We start from the raw sequence: 19,749 nt of genomic DNA, 5'->3' as shown, positions 1-19,749 counted from the left end.
GATGTCAGGAGACAGTCTGAAAATATATTGAATGTTTGGAAACATCTCTGCCAACCTGAAGATGGTGTTTCTTTTTCTTCCTCAATTAGCAAAGCTGTGCTCAAACTCTTAGGCTCAAGTGATTCTCTTGCCTCAGCCTCCCAAATAGCTAGAACTACAGACACCCACCACAATACCTGGCTATTTTTAGAGATGAGGTCTCACTATGGCTCAAGCTGGTCTCAAACTTGGGAGCTTAGGTGATCCACCCACCTCTGCCTCCCAGAGTGCTAGGATTATAGGCCACTGCGCCCAGCCTCCTATAAGTGTTCATGAGTTTTGTTATGGTATACAGTTACTTGGGAACCATTTGGCACTTTGAGAAGTTTTGGTACAGCTCTTTAGTTACACTACCCCACATCACTCCATACTTGCCAAATGCTTTGTGACCATGTCCTTCAGTCAAGTCCCCTTGCTCTGGTTAGTCTTTACCACCTGAGTACCATAAATCTTTGGGACAATAAGTTTTTGTGGTAGCTCTTAAGCTTTTCAGGCAGTCCAGACTTGAGTAAGTATTTTTGGGGGAAGACTCACTGCATGCCCATCTCAAGGTTCCAATTTATCCTTCCACTACCATGCAGCACTGGGAATGCCATTGTTTTCACTTTACCCATCAGATACTCTCTGTCTGGGCAAAGGCCAACCCTCAGCCCATGACCAGAATCAACACACAGGCCAAGGGGATGAAATGGCTAGTGACGTCAGTTATTCTTTGACAATTCTCTTTCCACCTGAACTTTAGTTTATCTATTCCTCATCGATGCAACAATTCTCTGATGCATCTAAAAATAAAATGTCATATCTCAGAATTCTGAACTTTTTTTTGACCCTTGATCTGGTAGTTTTCCGGATTGTCAAATTCTTTTACTTCATTCCAAGATATTCTAACCTTAGATCACTCTTCCAGGCAACATAAAGAACACAGCTTTGCTAATTGGAGAAGAAAAAGAAACACCATCTCCAGGTTGGCAGAGATGTTTCCAAACATTCAATATATTTTCAGACTGTCTCCTGACACCCCCCAAAATGTTTTCTGAGTCCAACACTCCTCCCATTTCCCAACCCCCCTAACCCCCAACTTGTAATTGTAATGCAGAACTGTGATGATAACAAGACCACAGGAAACAAGGGGTTAGAGCTCAAGTTCACAGTTTTAAGTATCAGTTAGTCTGGAGACAGAAGTACACAGGTCTGCAGCAAGCTCCATGACTGTGTCAGGTGAGCCATATCTTTACCTGATGTTCTCATCATAAGCTGTCACTAGCAGGAGAACCTCAGAAGATGAAGTAAAGGGAAATTAGCTCAGGAGCAGTTGAGAAGTCTGTGAAAACTTACTTTTAGACTATCACAGAGCATACGTACCTTAAACCTTATAACTTCTGACAAAGAATTTTGCTCTCCTCCCCATTTCTTCAGGAAACCAATGCAAAGGGAAAACTCTCAAGACAGGAATCTCCTTCTGGACACTGAGTGCCTGAAGAATGCTAACTGGCAGGAGGACACAGAGCCATTCACCCTCAGCCTATGTAAGAGCTGGAGCCAGGGAACAGGTTAGGGAAAGGAACATGGTACTGCAGGCCTGCGTATGTGATGCTGGAGGAACAGTGGCCGCAGAGGAGAGATGGGTAGGGACAGGAAGACACTCAGGGTGTTCCTGAATCACCTGTGTCATATATAATGGTTGATACAGGCAAGAAGGGAGGGTTACAAGGGATACAACTAAAGACCCTAAACCCAGTGGGCAGGTCAGTTAGAAATGCTTTAGAAAGCACATGTCAATGCAAGTTTGGGCCCCGCAGAGATGCTGGTGCCATTTTGTTGTTTCAATGACCAGGGCACGTGTTTAGGAGACCATGCTTGCAGAGGCTGAGTCCACATCCCATCCACCCCTATCTACCTCTAGTCTGCAGACAGTCTTTGGCCATGCTATTTAAGTTTGATGTTAACTGTTCTAGTTCATTTTACCATGTTTTCCTCACACATCCTCTGCCTCACGTCTCACCTCCTCACTAACTCCCCTGTTCTTCTCACACTCTGGTCACTTCCACATTGTCATTTTCTTCTCTCACTTCAGAAAGTTCAGCTCATGGCCTGGGGCCTGTAGCTCAGTGGCTAGGGTGCCAGCCACATACACTGGTGGAGCTGGCGGGTTCAAATCCAGCCCAGGCCTGCCAAACAACAGTACAACTACAACCAAAAAATAGCCGGGCATTGTGGCAGCGCCTATAGTCCCAGCTACTTAGGAGGCAAGAGAATTGCTTAAGCTCAAGAGTTTGAGGTTGCTGTGAGCTGTCAGGCCATAGCACTCTACGCAGGATGACATAGTGAGACTGTCTCAAAAAAAGAAAGTTCAGCTCAGTTGAATCTATAGAGCAGCAAATATAAGAGAGTTTGGTTATTTTTGAAAAGAAAAGTCCAGAGGCCAGCTATGTACATGAAAAAAAGCTATAGAATATATAGCTATAAAGGGATAGAAAACAAAAATTATATTACAATTATGGCCTTGAAGGAAGCCATCTGAAGTGAGTGATCTGCTGTCAGAATAAAGTATATAATCTGTTTTTACATATAATGGAGCATATAACCTAACAAAGAAAGGGAGGCAGGAGGAGTCCAGGATAGTGGTCCTCAATTCTATGTATATTAGAACCATTTGGACAGCTGAAAAGGTGTAGATGCCCGGACCTCATACCTGAGATTTCCATTTAACTGGGGTAGAGGTAGATGAGGCATCAGTATGTTTACAGAATCTCCATAGGTGATATGAAGGTACAGCCAGGGATGAAAATCATTGGTTTAAGATCTCAGCTAACCCAGCATAGGAGGACAGCTAAATGTAGAGCTATCAGAGAAAATGCTGCAAATTAAATCATTGACTGTGTCTATACTCCTGTTGTTAATGTTGGTGTAGCCTAAAGCAAAAAGAGAAAACGTAGAGGCTGGAAAGATAGCCGTTGAGTCCCCGCCCCACACCTGTGACCCTATTCAAATGAACCTGTGTGGCAATTTACGTTCTTTAGGGCCTGAGACTACCAAGGTAGGTAGATCTTGATGATATAAATCTATAACAAGTCAACAACTCAGATATTATTGCTGTGTAATACTTTTATTAAACAGTTTTATGGAAACACCCACATCATTTCTGTATGTGTTACACCATGTCACTTTTAGGCATGTCAGAGTCCAGTGACAAATTACATTTAGAGAAAAGCATTAAAATTCATGCTTGGATGCTACTTCTTTGTGAAATACTGAAAAACAGCTCTGTACTTTAGCACTGAACGTTACATAAAGCACCATTTAAAATAAGAGTTACACATAGTCACTTCCCTTCAAATTATAGTCTTATCTACGCTTCCTGATAAGATACAGAGCTCCACTCCTTCAAAAAGCTTCAGTGTAACACCAACCAACATCTTCCAATTTACCAAAATTCAAATAAGTTTCACATAAGGGACCCAGTGCAGAATAAACAACAGTGAGCTTTGGCTGTCCTAAAACCACAAGCCGGATAGAATACGTGTTCTGTGGAGAGAAATAGAAAAGAACTAAGATAACCAATACCTAACACAGTACTTTCATAGGTATAATTTAACCTGATGCCTACAGAGTGTTAGTATTTCACACTGATCCCCCTGCAAAATTACTGGGCTACATACAATTAATTCAAGTTAACACCAACTAATGTTGGAACTAGTAAAAAAATTAATTTTTTTTCACTTTAGAGCACAATTACAGAAGCAAATCAAAACAAAGCCCAAATCAGAATCCTAGAGGGATTCCATTGCTTAAAAATGGAGTCTTCAAAGTAACAGACTTGAGTTTTTATATTTTTTCTTCCTTCTTTCTTCTTATAATTTAAAAAAGGTTTGGTTTTTACTCCAAAAGTTTGGGTTTGTTACAGAAATCACAATCTTTCAATTTCCAATTGTGAGTGGCACTTGAGGAGAGACAAAAACTTAGATCCATAGAATTTTGACCCCAACTGCTACCCCTCCGAGGTCCTCCATTCCACAGGTAACTGGAGCCAACAACCCCTGCTAGAAGACAGTAAGAACTTGCTTTAAGGATGAATCAGAAGAATACAGAAATGAACTGTGTATCTGCTGTTAAGCTCATGCCCCAAATCACTAGAACATGAGGATGTAGAAATCTCTTGAGAGTAGAATGTATTTCAAACACATACAAACACAGACTATTGCATATCATTTTTAGTTGAGGTCAAAAATTTAAAAGCCCTATTTCCCCAGTTAAAAGCAGGGAATTCTATTATTAGTATGTCTCCTAGACATACTAATTGTCTAGGAGACAATTGATATAAACCTAGTCTGGAGGCATCACTTCTTTTTAAACTTAACTTCATATTAGCAGCATACATGGAGTATTGACACTTTTCAAAGGGTTATCTCAGATCCATTAAATCTACAAAAGACTAGAACTAACTGAAGGAAAATGAGTGGGCTTGGGTTACAGGATCCTCAGAAACTTCTCCAGGAGTCTCTACCATATATAAGTGTATGTTTAAAAATATGTCTGAAATGCCACTGAGGCTATGAATGCCCTTCAGGGGAATTACCCACAGTGGTTAAATCCCCTCCAACTCTTAAGTTTAAAGCAAGCTAATCCTCATGGTGTGGAAATGCTCCACACCAATAAGGTGACTCACCTGTCTGTGTGTCAGGTACTGTCTGACTTGAGATGCTGGTAAAGTCTACCTGACAAGTGAGTTACAGGAAGATAGAGAGGAAGGGGTACAGAATAGAAATAAAAAAAAGCAAAGGGAAGATGGTGAACATACGGCTAAGTTTTGTACAAGGAGATCCAAAACACCACCATGTTTAATGTTTTTTTAAGAAGAGGATATTTTCAGTTCTGATTTGCTTAGGCCTTTACTTTCCTCATAACACTCAACTCAGTTCTTCTTTCTTTTCCCCAAACCCCCCAAACATGTTGCAGTTCTTTACGGGTCAGCCCTCCTGAAGAACTATTTTCTTTTCTTTCTCTTTTTTTATTGTTTGGGATTCATTGAGGGTACAAAGAATTAGGTTACACTGATCTTATTTGTTAGGTAAAGAAGAGCTCTTTTCTTATCCTGCCAACTTTGATTCTAAAATTCTGATAGGCAAAAAGTAAATAAATAAATAAATAAATAAAATAAAAGGCTAAAAATGTATCTTTTTGCATTTAATCATTTTCAAAATCTGCCAAACTATCCCTTTATCTAAGTGATATAAAAGGATGTATGAACTATACTTTGGGCCACCCTCCTTCTCGCCCCTCCAGAACAGTGTCTTGAGGACAAACCCAGACAGGGACTCTCAGGGCCATCAGGTGCATCAGCAGTACAGAAAAGGTACAGCACTGAATGAGTCATCACCCAGTTCCTCTTAACCATCCTGTACCATCCTGTTCATGCCGGCTGGTAGGTTCCCACTTCACATCTGGCTGGGATATTCCCTCAGAACTTGGGAAAATGACACACTCTGCACATTTCCAGATTAGACAGTTTTGAAGGTCACTCGCTCCAAAACCTACAGGCATTAGAACTAGACCCAATTCACAGAAGCCTCTGACCTGAGGGAAACTGAAGAGATCACTTTTCCTGCCCCATCCTACTGACACACCTTCATGGAGTAATTATCTTTTAATACTGCTGGCAAAAAATATGAGCACAACAAAATTCTCCATGTAACAACCAAGATTCTGAATGGCCACTTATTTTATGGGTATTGGATAAAAACAAAATTCTACTATAACCAAAGACTAAATTAATCCTGAGACTTAGTTAAAATAGGATCTGGCCCGGGATCTTTTTTAATGGCACATCATTTAAAAAGTAGTTGGGACCATAAAAAGTTCTCCACAAATACCTTGCTGTAGAAAGTGGTCTTGGGTGGCTAAAGCAATATATCAATTAACCACCCAAGCACTTAGTAATCTGCATTCCAGCAAAACAATGACCCCACAACTTACTGCCTCATAACTGGCATCTAAGAAGTCTACACAACCAAAGACAACTGAGTTGTCAGTTTTGCTTGGGAAAGACTGGAAGTAGCTAAACTGACCTGTAGGTGTCCTTTCAGTGAGGACTGGACTCATCTGAGCAGTCAGAGTTTCTCAATCATCAATAGTCTGGCCTCTTTCAGTGTTCAATGTTTGACTTGGTATCTAGAAAACGGAAGAGCCACAGATACCTGGAAAAAAATGTTTTGTCTCTTAACTCCAGAAGTGGATTGAATAGCTACTTGTCAGTCCAAAATTGAAATCAGTGACCCTATTTCATCATCAACTATTTTTTAAAAGTAGAGGCAGAAAAACAAAACTATCTTGCTAACATTTAGTGCAAAGAATAATGGTCCCTATTTTTAGGGTTGGACAAACCAAGAATACTTTCTTGCTTCTTGGCTTAATAAATCTTTAAGGTAAGGGAACCCTTTAGGTACATCAAATGAGCTTGTACTAGAGCACTAGTGTTTAGTGTAACAGTGATCATGGGGTTGGCAATGACAATGCTAGGTTGAGGGCTAAACTAGAGAAGAAAATCTTAAGAACCATTTATCAAGAGCCTGAAGTTCTCTAATGCAGTCTCTTAAGACCCATGGAAAGGCATTTAATTTTAATTAAAGAAAAATGCAGGTAGGTACGTAAAAACCTTTTACTGATGCAAAACATGAAAGTTTTCCCTGGTTCCACTGTTATCTTCAGAGCTGTCTCCTCTGAGAGAGAAAAGATGGAAGCAGGGCCAGGCCAAGTAGGAAAGCCTATCAATACAGCCTAAGCCTTGGCACCACACTGAAATAAAAAAGGGTCTTCAGCATCTGCCTTTTTAATAATGCTGAGACCTATTTTCTTTAGCAAAAGTTAAAATGAGCAGTAACAAAGTGGCCCTGGCCTGTGCTGGGCCCAAAAGGAAACAACCTGGCAGTCCTAGTCTCTTAGGCGGGTCAGGTCCCATGTAACTTTTCAAAGGTGTCACTTACCCAATTAGTTTTATGTTAGAGAAGGGTCAAATATATGATCTGAAGGAGGCTATTCAAGGAAGTGTGTGAAATGAGAGAAAAAAGCATTCTTGTGGGGCATCTGGTATCATACAAAAAAACAAAAACTGTGCTACATACTCTGGAAAGACGGAGAACCCATGCAAGAAAAGCCGCCCACACGTGAGGCAGCTGAAGTAGGGCAGCAGTCTGACACAAGTCATCCCTTGGACAGCCAAGGGAGCAGTGATAGAATCTCCGCCCAACAAGGCTCCTACGAGTCTTTTGTTCTTTCATTTTAGGAAAAATGCTTCCTGTATATCTATTCCTGCAGCTACTCCAAACAGGTCTTAGTGAACAGCCACAGGCAGACAGAATACATCTAGCTGGGGCTGGGAAGCTTCCATTTACCTTCCTCTCCTATGTGTATATATTTTTTTTTCTTAAAATAAATTCCATGAACTCATAAAGCTCTCATCTGCAATCAAATGCAAAAGCAGAGCATCCTACTCAGAGGCTCTGAAACACACATATTAGCCTCAAAGCAAATCAGCCTTCCAGTCTCAAGAAGACTGGTTCAGTCCAGAAAGGCAAGGGAGATGCTTCTCTTCAATCCTTGGAGCTAAGAAGGGATTCCTTCAGATGGGCTTGTACAACAGAGTGGTGACATATTTCTTCTTGTAGCGATGGGTCGCACTAAGAACCATCACACTGTCCTGTGAAGAAAAGAAAAATGCAGCTAATTCATTAGTCCAGCCAACAGGCAGCTCTTCCTAGCCACCAGTCATCCATAGCTGCTCACCTTTAACAGACATAGTTTGATGTAATAGAAAGAAATTGATTTTGGAGTCGAATTAGCTTCAGTTCTAATCTTACCATTATTATACTTGTGGCCTTGGGTAACAGTAATCTAACCTATAATACATCTTTTTTTCTCATCATTACAAAGGATAATAAGGATAATACCCCCCTTTAAAGTGGTTCTGATAATTACATAAGACTATCTGGCACAGTATCTGACATAAAAGGTGCTAAAGAAATATTAGTTTCTAACCTCACTCCCTTCCCTACTTTAAATTCTAATATTGGGCTTAAAACTAACAAAGACAAAAAATACTGTGGCATCCATTTCTAGAAGAAAGTCTTAAATGCAACAAGAAGAAAAAAATGATCCTTCTGAAAAACCATTTCTAAGTCCTGAAGCAGGTCTAATTTCCATTAAATACCAGAGATAAAATCAAAAAGTCCTCTTTGATCTAGAGAGAACCTCGGAATCCTATTATCCTTGAAAAAAAACAAACTCCACAATTCTTTTTAGGAAAACACTCAATCCAATGGATCAATTCCAAACAGCCTACCCAATCTGAGAGAACCAGGAATAGGTCAAAGCCAAGCTGAGCCACAGTAATTAAGGCCTTCACCTGGGTCAGAAGCAGTAAGAAGAGAGTAACAGGTGTCATTTCCCAGGCTGTGTTAAAGACCACGGAGGTACCACAGGAGGAGACGGCAGACCTACGAGTACTAAGTGACAGCCAATGAGCAGATAGTTACTGGAGGCGAAATACAACCAGATCCCAAAGAACCAGGAGAGTCCCATCCAGGAACCGTGCATCTTCCTGCCTTCCCCTGCACTGTGTTACCCAAATAACTGCCAATCAGGCTGACATTCTGTGACCAGAGTATGCTAGTTAAAAAGTCTAAACATGACAGAAGCAAGGCAGGTAAAAAAATTCACGGAAGGAAGGTTTTATAGAAATGAGGAGCAAGTGAGGGAAAGGCCTACTTGGAAAGACCCAGCACAATGATGCATAGGAAAGAACATGGATTAGGGCAGGGGGACTGGATTTCAGTCCTGTCTCTGATACTTACTGGCAATTTGACCTTCTCTGAGCCTTAGTTTCTTTATCTATAAAACAGGGGTTAAAGATAATACTTCACAAAATTATTATAAAAATTAAATTCAACAATATATTAAAAAATTTTGTATTACACATAATTTTTAAAGTCAGGTAAATCAGTGATTTCCCTAATCTAGCTGCACATCCAAGAAAGGCGAGCAGCTTTAGAAACATTCCTGAGGCCCATCCTAGGTGCACATGTTCACAATCTCCAGTGAAACAGCTTCTGAATCCGATGATGATCAGTTTAGGTAGGATAACCACAAAGCTATGTAATTTTATTCCAATAGCCAAACCACAAAGGCACAACAAGGTGGAACAGAATAGACATTTTCAACCCAGAGTCTAAAGCAGCACAGAAACCAAGGAGGACTCTAGATTTGAAAGGGACAGGGCAAATCTGTCACATTCTCCTTTAGCACACAGGAGAGATGCAAGCCCTTGGATATATATGAATAAGGCCACTTTAAAAAATTCCACCTTTAAAAAAGTAGACTTAATACCACATTCCAGTACTCTTTGAACTAGAAGCTAAACCTGCTCTTTCGACAGATATCCTATTGCTATGAACTTATACTTAGGTGATATAAAGGTTCTAGCCACCCAAAATGAAACCAGGAAGCAAAAAGAATCCAATCACAGGACAATTCAGCTAGCCAGAACAAAGACACCGAAACTGAAACTGAAAAACAAACAAAACAACTCACTGGTTTAAAAATGGAGATTCTGCTATAGTTTAACCATTATTGCCAGCTTCAGCACCAACAAAACAGCAGAGTAAGTAACCAATGGAGAACATGTGTTACCCGCACCCTCTCCTCAGGGCAGTTCTATCAAGAGCCAGGGCCACCACTTACCTTAATGGACAATGCATAGAGATGGTTCAGCATAACGTGGTTGGGCTCGGGGAGTAAGGCTGGGTCACACTAAGAGAGGAAAAAAAATCACCAAGTGGAAATGATGCACAGACAAACCAAACAGCTTACTCTTTCTCAGAGCTCTCTGAGACTTCACAAACCTTAAACCAGACATATTATCTTTTTAAAATAAGGCACCCATTCCCACATGTATCAATAATGCGATCCCATTACAGAAAATTTTAAAAATTCTCAGCCCACAGCAGAAATCCTGAGCCTTAACAACTATCAATCTTCCTTAATGAGCTAAAACAAAAATCGTTTTAACACAATACAAGACTTATGTTAAGAGGCAAAAATAATCTTAGTGGGAATCAGTAGATTTTAGAGAGATGTAAGTTACATGCAAAAAAACTTTATAATTCTTTTATACAACCTAAATGATACATGTAGTACTCCTGAGGTTGTGCTGGAAGTCCAGGAATTGGTTCTAGCAAACCATAGCTCTGATCTTGGTTTTATTAAGACCAGGAGACAGCTATGAATTTTGATACCAGTTCCTGAAAAAGCCACAATTCGGCACTTGGAAAAAAAAATGTGTAATGCTACTGATATGTGTATGATTTATAATCTCAACACACCTCTGTAATAATCCCAACCTCTAGGATTCCTGAATTTTGTCCCATTTTGTCCTAGAGACCCCCAGATACCCTAGCAATTCTCAGCATACTCACAGAAATATTAGTGTCCTTGTTAAGAATAACTTGGAGTAGGTGAGGAGGAAGGATTGGTGGGGACTTGAATCTCTCCTCAGATCGAAACACATACATTTCTTGACCATAAGGCCCTGGAGGTGAGCTGGACAGGTCTGAAAGACATTAATGCAAATACAAGGGCAAGTTGGAGAATGAATAAGAATGCACAGAAAAAGCTATCAATACAAGGCTGCCAGTATTAAATATAGTAAAAGTCAGGAATCGTGTGGTCATGACCTGCTGGATTACAGCTGAAAGGGAGCCAAAGGGAAAGGCCAAGTCATGCTGGCCATAACCACGATGTTCCTCAACACAGCAACATGATTTAGGGGAAGAAGAGACGAAGAGTCAAAAACCTAGGCTCAGGGAAGAGTTGCTCCATTTATCAACAGTATGACTCTCAACAAATTCCTACACTATGGTTAGTTTCCTCATAAAATAAAAATAATTATCTTTGCCCTATTTTGCAACATTTTTGAGGAAATCAAATGAGATAATGGATATGAAGATGCCTTGTAAACTTTCAAACAATGTGAGATTGCTTCTTTTTTCCAGGCAAGAAAACAGATGACGAGGTTATAAACTCTGTGACTACTGACACAACAATGACTGCAGTAATCCAGCATGCACGCAGGAGTGAGTCATCAGGGAGACGCAAATCAAACCACAACAGACAGCACTTCACGTTCACTAGGATGACTACGATCAAACACAGACAGTAACAAATGTTGGCAAAGATGTAGACAAACTGGAACCTTCATACTGTTCCCATTGATGGTGAGAATGTAAAATAGCACAGCCAATGTGGATAAGGATCTGGCAGGTCTTCAAAATGTAAAATATGAAGTTACCATATGATCCAGCAATTATACTCTGGGTATTTACTGACGAAATAAAATGAAAACGTATGTCCACAAAAAACGTAAACACAAATGTTGCTGAGAGCATTATTTATAATAGCTAGAAACAATCCAAATGTCTATCAACTAAGGGGCTGAAAAACAAAATAGTATGTCTATACAAAGCCATAAAAAGGGGCAAAATATTGACTCATTACAACATGGATAAATCCTGAAAATAATATGTTAATGAAAGAAACCAGACACGTAAGACCACATATTCCATGATTCCATTTATATGAAATGTCCAGAATAGGCAAAAATAAAGACAGCAATTAGATTTGTGGTTGCCGGGGTGGAGGGAATGGAAAATGACTATTAATGAGTCCTGGGCTTTGTTTTGGGGTGGTAAAAATGCTCTGGAACTTAGATAGTAGTGATGGTTGCAAAATTCTTTGAATATCTAAAATTATTGAATTGCACAAATGATATGTGAATTTCTCTAAAGAATGAAAAAGGCATGCAGATGAGAATAGAAAGAAATGCACAGAAATGCAGAGAACTATATTATGATGACATTTTAATTTAAAAAAATTTTAATAATGTATTTATAGTCTCCAGTGAAAACAATTTTAATAACCAGTTGATTATAAGAACTAAATTCTGATGTTCTATTGCATAGTAGGGTGATTATACAAAACAAAAATACACTGTATATTCCAAAATAGCTGGAAGGGAAGATTTTGAAAATATTCTCACCACAAAGAAATAGTAAATGTTTGAGGTGATGGATATACTAATTACCCTGATTTGACTATTACACAATATATACAGGTACTAAAACATTAATCTATATCCCAGCAATATGTACAATTACATGTTGGTTAAAATAATTTTTATTTTTGAGGCAAAAGGAAAAAATTATAATATTACGATATTAAACACTAATATATTATTAAGCACTAATATTATGATATTAAACAGTTTAGAATTTGAAACTTTTAAAAGCACTTTCAGTTATTTTGTCATGTGATCTGCAAAATACCCTCCGGAAATACATAGAATGGTTTTTATTTCCTGTTCATTAGAAAAAAATAAATGTAAATTTGTTAAGTGATTTGCTTGCAATCACACACATGGCCAGGTGGTAAATGAATGCAGATTAAAACCCATTATCTGCATTGTTAGGAATCTAATAAAAAATGTATTATAACCCTACCTCAGTGAATCAGGAAATTGGATGAAAGAGGAAAGAGAGAAATGTCAAAAGTATGCTAGTCCTCTCTCTCTATATATAATTATGATTACATGCCTATCATTTATTGGTTGTTTTGCTCGAATCATATAATACATAACTTTAGTCAAGTGGCCTCAAAATTTAATTCAGTATTTTTAAGCCCATTTAAAATCACTGCCCTACCAGTCAAGAATAATGTTCAGGTTAATTGTCTGAACTTAGATAATAAGAATATTTTCAAATTTTTCCTCAACAGGTAATTATTAGAAACTGCATAAGCTACCCTTCTACACTGACATTTGAATATGCTCCATTTAAGGTACTGTGCCTCCTCTGTTGAGAATCACCAAGAGTCTAAGCCCCTCATGTTACTGTGAAGAAACAGAATCAAAAGATTGGGAGACTTATCTACGATGGCAAAACTAATTAATTAGTAGCAGAGGCAGGCTCTGAACTCAGAGAGAGAAGTGTGCACAGAGAATACAGTGCACAGTTCCTTTTTCTGAGATAGTCTCACTTTGTCACCTTGGGTCAACTGCCATGGCTTCACAGCTCACAGCAACTTCAAACTCTTGGGCTTAAGCAATTCTCTTGCCGCCTCCCAAGTAGCTGGGACTACAGGCGCCTGCCACAACACCCAGCTATTTTTAGAGACAGACAAGGTCTCCCTGTGGCTCAGGCTGGTCTGAAACCTGTGATCTCAGGCAATCCGCCCACCTCAGCCTCCCAGAGTGCTGGGATTACAGGTGGGAGCCACCGTGCCCAGCCCTAGTGCACAGTTCTTTACACAGTCACGGCTCTTACTGTAAAGTAACATGATAATGATGAACGTGCTTTAGTAAACGAAGAGATAAAGGCCTTGCATAAAATAATATAATAAGAAATAAAAGTATACTGGTCTTTTCCCCTACAGGGAAAAAATTCTCCAGGAAATTTTTTTTTAAACAAAGCCAAAATTTTAATCACATACAAAAGAACTGTTTTATTTTTTTTTAACCCATTTTTCTTCACATTTACAGGGCCTGATAAAACTGTAAAACTGCCAACTGAGCTCTCAAACTGTTGCAATTAAGCTGAGGCAGGTTAATAATAGAAACTACACACATCAAAGGAAAAACTGCCGTATTATTAAAAATAGCCTTTTGAACTATAGGCTGAAGCCTATTAGTAGGTTATAAAAGATAAAATAGAAAATAGAGTGTTTCACTTATAGTAAAGGCAAGTATGGTACCATGAGACTTGTGTTACGGTTTGCATATGTGTAAGTGGGTGTGTGTATGTGTGTATCAGATTGCAATGCAAAATAAATGTCTTACTGTAGATCCTGGTTAAAAAGTTTGAAATAAAATACTTTACAATGAGATATTTTTTGCCACAAAGAAGGGGTTTAAATGTTCACAGGAGAAATGTATGCATAGGATTCAAAAGATTCCTGAAGCGAAATGGAAAAAAAACAAAAGAAAAAGTAACTTTTAGGAAGGAACATTCATTTAAGAAAAGACATAGCACAAAAGAGCAAATACTACAAAATTACCTCTACAAGATGTCTCCGAGCTTTCCATGGAGTCTAGCTTTAAAGCATCAAACACCTCAAAATCGGATTTCTTGACATGGATCAAATTGTTAATTGTGCCAAGCTGACTGGTAACCACAGGCTGAAACAAGGAACAGAAAAAATTATTGAATCCCTTTTTCAAATCTATCTCTTTCATCCAACCTTCCTCTTTCACTACAAGTTAAACACGATCATTCTCAGCCCTCCCATGTCTTCTCAAGAAGGAAATCCTCCAGAGTAGGGAGCTGCTGCCCATCAGTTCTGAAGCAATGACGCTGAAATGGGACTGCTAAGCCAGTATCTACCCTCGGAGATCCAGGCCTTACCTCTGATGGATCATGAACCCACTGTCCATCCACAAAGAATTTGTATTGGTGCTCTCCCTCAGGGAGGTCCAGGATGGCAACAAAGTCATTATGGCTACAGAACAAAACAGAAAGGCAAACAGACCAAGATCCTTATTAGAAGACAGAATGTTAAAACCAAGTGGCCATCACAGTATCATACCAATGACTTCCCAGATTCCTAAACCACTGCATCCCCTGCTGTGAAAAATAATTTATAAACCCATTCTTCTTTATCACCTTGCACATGCATTCACCGGCCCCTCCAAATAACTTTAGTTCTTAACTGATATTCAGAAAAGAATGATAAAGACATTAATCCTCCCAAATGGTTCACCTTAGTACAACTACTTTGCTTCATAGGGTAGTTTCCTCACAAGTATAAGACAACAGGATACAGAATTCAGGATACAGAATTGCCTCAAGGTATTCTTTCCCTATTATGGTGAACCTTTTCCAGAAAATGCCCTACCATACGAAGGGCCATTCTAATCACCAGTTAATTAATTTACTATTGCTTTGCGAGCAACCAATCACATTACTATCTAGAACTTCATAACATGTTTTGCTTCAGTGAACAAGACTCAGCCAGTAACAGAAGACTTCCTGCAAACATATCAAGGACTTGTGTAACACATTCCCAAAGAATGTATCCACAAAACTGTTTTAAGTCCCTCTGTGGCAATGATATTCTAAGTAGTAAAACTTTCCTTATGATGAGGTTTAAAAAAAAAAAAATCCACAGACAGTAAGTGGTCACAGAAAAGGGACTATAGAGTGAGTCCCTAAGTAGGCAGAGAAAAGCAGTGCAGCTGAGGGTCTCTCCTTTCTGAGAAAGGAAATCAGGTCTCTATTCCTAGACCCTGTAGACTTCAACCAAGACACTTGTCTTCACCTCTTAATCAGTGGAATCTTGGTGCTCCAATTGTTGAAGGACCCAGAGATGAAGACCTCCTTGCCTCCTTCAGACCAGCGGATAACAGTGGGCCGGGCCTGCTGTGTGGGCTTTATGGAGTCCTCCAAATCCTGCTGCCATGATACAAACTCTTTGTCCCCAGGGAGCTGTAAGAAGGAGTAGGTCATCCCTAGAATAAACTGTGACCCAAGAATTCTTAAAAGATCACTCTCTTCCCTAGAGTAGAGAAGGGTGCTAGGCTTTAGCTAAGGTTATAGTCCTAAAATTAGCAATCAAATAAGATTTTAAGCAAACTACAGAAAAAGAACTCTTCTAGGAGCAAAAGTGGTCACATAGCTTTTGCTCAGGTGCTGCCTACATCACCTTCTAACTTCTGAGTCTGCATACACCATCCACCCTTTCAGAGCCTCACGGTCTCCCTTTTTAAACAACCAAAAAACAAAACAAAAAATTCTTACTTCCTATTACCAGTTTAACTCATAGGCAGGCAATATACTTCTGAGCCCTTCTTAAAAGACAAAAAAATATGAAAACCAAGTATGGTTCCATAAAAAATAATTGTTAGCCATATATTTTTCATTGGCAAATATGAACAGTGAACAGCTTTCAACTACCAGTTATAATGGAAGTTAGAGATATAATTCATAAGTAATTCATAAACTCTATTTCAGCTAATACGTTAGAAAAAGAAGAGATATTAAAAATTGAAAAATCAGATCACTGACTATTTAAAATTTGAGAAATAATTAAGAACTCTTACTTGTTGCCCTCTGCCAGGTTTATACTAATTATTTCGGGAATAGGAATGGAACCTCAAGGAGCAAGAGATCAAACACACAGCTTCCTTTAACAAAAGCAGTTCCATTATCAAATGAAGTTTGTAGGATTCTGAAACAATTAACTCCTAAGTTTGTTTTTATTACCATCATTCAGACCAGAAGTTGGCAAGCTAAGGGCAGTGAGCCAGATGCTTTTATTAAGGTTTTTTTGGAAAACTGCCACGCTTACTTGTTTACCTTTTGTCTACAGTTGCTTACATGAGACAGAGGTAGAAATGAGTAGTTGAGACAGAAACTATATGATCCACAAAGTATAAAAGATGTATTTACTGTCTGGCCCTTTACAGAAAGTTTGCCGACCCCTCCTTTAGACTGGCTTAAGTGACTTTGGCAAATAGGTAAAAATAAGACTATGATATTAAGTCAAAATATTACCAAACAAAACAGGTGGTTCAAAAGAAAAGAACTAGCTTATTCATTTGGGATTTCTTTTCAAGATGGATGAGGTAATTTGCCTTCTATACTCTCTCAATGACCTCAATCCAAAGTAAATGGAGAAAGAGAACTGAAGGAATTTTCACATTATAGAAGAATCTGCTTTAAAAAAAATCTTGGTCTCCATATTCTCAGAGCAATGCACTCTGACTGGCTATATTAGAATTATAGGAATTTTTACATATGCCTTAGAATAACCCTCAAATTCTGATTCAGATATAGGATCTGGGGAGCTAGTTTTTAAATTTTTAACTTTAAAAAAAATTTCTCCCCAGAGATGAGGTCTTGCTATGCTGTCCAGGCTCTTGAATTCCTGGCCTTAAGCAATCTTCTGGCCTTAAAAATCTCCAGTCACTGGGTTTATAGGTGTGTGTCACTGTGCCTGGTTTGGGAAGCTATTTTTAAAAAGCTTCCCAGGTAATAATTATCAGCAATTATGTTAAAATAACGAAAAAGAAAACCCCTCATCTTCAGAGATACATTCTAAACTGATACAGATTAAATGTTATATAACGTCTGGAATTTGCTTCAAAATAATTGGGAGGACAGTAGATTAGGGTTTAGGCAATATATATTCACTCATTATTTGATCATTATTTAAACTGGGGTTCAAATGCAAAGTTCATTATACTGTTCCCCTTACTTGGTAAATGTTTCAGATTTTCCATGAAGCATGTAAACAAATCTCAGATGATTCTAATGTGCAAGGAGGACTGGGAACCACTCAACTAGTCAATTGAAAAAGCCTGGTATTCAAAGCAATGTAGGCCCCATTGCCACTATTTCTATCAGTTAATTTTATGGCTTAGGACTTTCAAGTTAGTCTGAAAGCTATAAACTATTAATATGCCTAGCTTTGGAGGAAAGCCTCTCCCCTTACGACATGACATTTCTGTGGTAGGAATGAATGCAGCTGACTAGCAGGAAGATTGTTTACTCCAAGTTAAATAGTCAGCAAGATTACCAGGAAAAGAGGCAAAACAACAGAGTTATAGTTTGATGATGTTTAAGTAAAATGTGGAGGTTTAGAAGTAAAGAAGATAGATTGAGAATTACAAAGTATTAGATTTGGAAGAGGCCTTAGAAATTATCTGAACCAATTTCCTTATTTCACAAATGGCAAGACTAACGTGAGGAAAAGCATCGTCCAAAATAGGCTCCAATTCAGACAGAGCAAACTGGTTTTTTTTTTTTATTCAGGACACCAATTACTGCAGTCACAGTTTGACAAGTACACTGTACTTAAATCCTGAGTCATCAATGTAGGAAAAGGATAAAAATACAATGAGGCTGATCACTGATCACCTTGAGAAAACTCTGAGGAAGTAAATTCAGATGGCTGAGGAGACAGCCCAAAGGATGAGGAAGAAATCCTGAAATGCGACAGGGAAGGAAGAAATGCAGAAGAAACCCCAAGAAATGTCCCTTTCAGTCACTCTCACTTCTCTGTGATTATGTTCTCACTAGGAGCCAAGGATCCAAATTTCATGTGTTCCCAATGTGCCAAATACTCATTCTCTAAAGCCCCAGTTTGGTGGGAAGTGATAAAGTAACAGGAAACATCAAACACACCCCAATCTCCTCAATCCCTCCATTTTCCTATTTCACCCACTCAGCCTATCTGGAAGAATTAAAAGCGTGTTTAATGGTGACAGCTCTAAAAGTGACGAGAAACGTTAGGGCGTAATCACATTGCTGTCAGCTCCATCTGTCCTCACTGTAGAATGAACACATCTTTCTGAAAGTCCTTGGAATTGAGAGCAAGGTCTTCAGGGCAGCTGTGGGTTGTTTCCAGCCAAGCAATTTCGAAATGCTACTGGGATTGGAAAAATCCTGGAATCATTTGCTCTCTCACTGGAAGAGCAGCTGGGTGTGAAAGCAGCACAGCCTCAGCCACCACAATGCTAAAGTATGAGACAAAAATTGAGCAGTCAACAACAACAAAAAAAATGCCCTTTACTGATCCCCAAGACTAAGACAAAGTATTCAAATAAGCAAGTGGTCGATGCTCACAGCCAAAGGAGAGAAGTCCACAAGTGCAGAGCTGTGGGCAAAAATGATACTGATACACAGAAATTTTCAAGGGGGAAAAAAAACTCATTTAGCCACCTAAGGGCAAAGGAGAGAAACTACCACCTTGCAGTTCATGCAACCCACCCTCTAAAGTTTTCTACTAGGACTTGCACCTATAAACTCAGCAACATTGTAGAAGAGGGCACCCAAGGCATGTTAGGAAAACCAAAGGTGGGTCTGGGGGAGGTGTCTACTATCCCCATGTTAAAAATGTGGCCAACAGATCAGTCGGATAACGAGGAAAACAAGAACTCCACGTCTTTATCTGATTTCGAGGCAGCAGCGCCAGAGGAATTACCATCTAACATCTCTGTCCCCGGAAAACCCCTTTAATTCACAAAACCGTAACCCAGCTCAGTGTGATGAGAAGAACCCAGAAAGGGAAGAAACCCAGCAGCGCTGCGGCCACCAACTGGGGGCAAGGAGACGTCTACCTTGGAGTCGGGCAGGCTGAAGACGCTGGGGTCGTCCGTGCTCCCCACCATGATCTTGTGCTCCTTGCCCGGGCCGTGGCCGCCGGCGCCCTCAGCGCGCGCAGCCTTGGCGCCGTGGCGCTCCCCGGACACCCGGTCGCTGGTGGTGTTTCCCATGACTGCAGCTCGCGTCGGGGGCCACCTGCCGCGGGGAACCACAGGATGGAGAACACCCGAGCCGTCGCGTCGGGGCGCCCCCGGCCCCGCCCCTGCGCCGAGGGACCCGGCCAGGGAAATCCCCGCCCCGGAGCAGCCGGGCCCGCGCCCCTCCCTCCCGGCCGCAGGGACGCCCCTCTCTGCCCGCCGCTCGGGAAGCCGCTATCGGGGCATCCCCGCGCCCGCTGGCCGGGCGTCCCCACCCCAGTCACCTCCGGCGATGCGCTTCCTCCTCCTCCGGCCGCCGGCGCTATAGCTGTCCTGCGGACCGAGCCTCCAATAAAGTTGTTGAAATTGAAGCCGCACCCCGAGCGGACGATCCCCGTTTCCTCCTAAAATGGCTACAAGGCCCGCGC

The 19,749-nt window shown here is 40.1% G+C and overlaps 1 protein-coding gene across 6 annotated transcripts; it reads right to left on the bottom strand.

The window, feature by feature from the left end:
• Positions 1-3,140: 3,140 nt before the first annotated feature.
• PRKAB2 (protein kinase AMP-activated non-catalytic subunit beta 2) lies at positions 3,141-19,748 on the bottom strand. Of its 6 annotated transcripts, none has more exons than XR_002774351.1 (10): positions 19,606-19,748; positions 19,199-19,379; positions 15,397-15,563; positions 14,484-14,577; positions 14,137-14,257; positions 10,506-10,639; positions 9,772-9,840; positions 8,886-8,922; positions 6,105-7,732; positions 3,141-4,754 (listed from the first exon to the last, which is right to left on the bottom strand). XR_002774351.1 is itself a non-coding variant. In XM_003793800.3 (8 exons), exons 2-8 carry the CDS (start codon positions 19,352-19,354, stop codon positions 7,655-7,657), a joined length of 819 nt encoding a protein of 272 aa, XP_003793848.1. In that variant the 5' UTR covers positions 19,355-19,379; positions 19,606-19,748; the 3' UTR covers positions 5,203-7,654. The 6 variants fall into 6 exon arrangements, 1 of the variants encoding a protein (XP_003793848.1); XR_002774349.1 differs by lacking the exon at positions 8,886-8,922 and having other exon boundaries at positions 3,141-3,564; positions 4,706-4,754; XR_002774350.1 differs by lacking the exon at positions 8,886-8,922 and having other exon boundaries at positions 3,141-3,564; positions 4,706-4,750.
• Between the last annotated feature and the right edge of the window lies 1 nt (position 19,749).

Source organism: Otolemur garnettii, unplaced genomic scaffold (genome assembly GCF_000181295.1).
Source record: "Otolemur garnettii isolate 467f Iridium unplaced genomic scaffold, OtoGar3 scaffold00073, whole genome shotgun sequence".
Taxonomy (NCBI): domain Eukaryota; kingdom Metazoa; phylum Chordata; class Mammalia; order Primates; family Galagidae; genus Otolemur; species Otolemur garnettii.
The sequence above is the reverse complement of the archived record's forward strand: the minus strand, read 5'-3'. Positions and strand labels throughout refer to the sequence as shown.

What these genes read in the sequence shown, in the direction of transcription:
- PRKAB2 (XM_003793800.3), bottom strand. Translation starts at nt 19,354, where the DNA reads ATGGGAAACACCACCAGCGACCGGGTGTCCGGGGAGCGCCACGGCGCC. An exon ending in TCAGCCTGCCCGACTCCAAG is followed by an intron (nt 15,564 to 19,198) that starts GTAGACGTCTCC and finishes TCCTTCTTACAG; the next exon opens with CTCCCTGGGGACAAAGAGTT. An exon ending in CTCGGAGACATCTTGTAGAG is followed by an intron (nt 10,640 to 14,136) that starts GTAATTTTGTAG and finishes AATGTCTTTCAG; the next exon opens with ACCTGTCCAGCTCACCTCCA.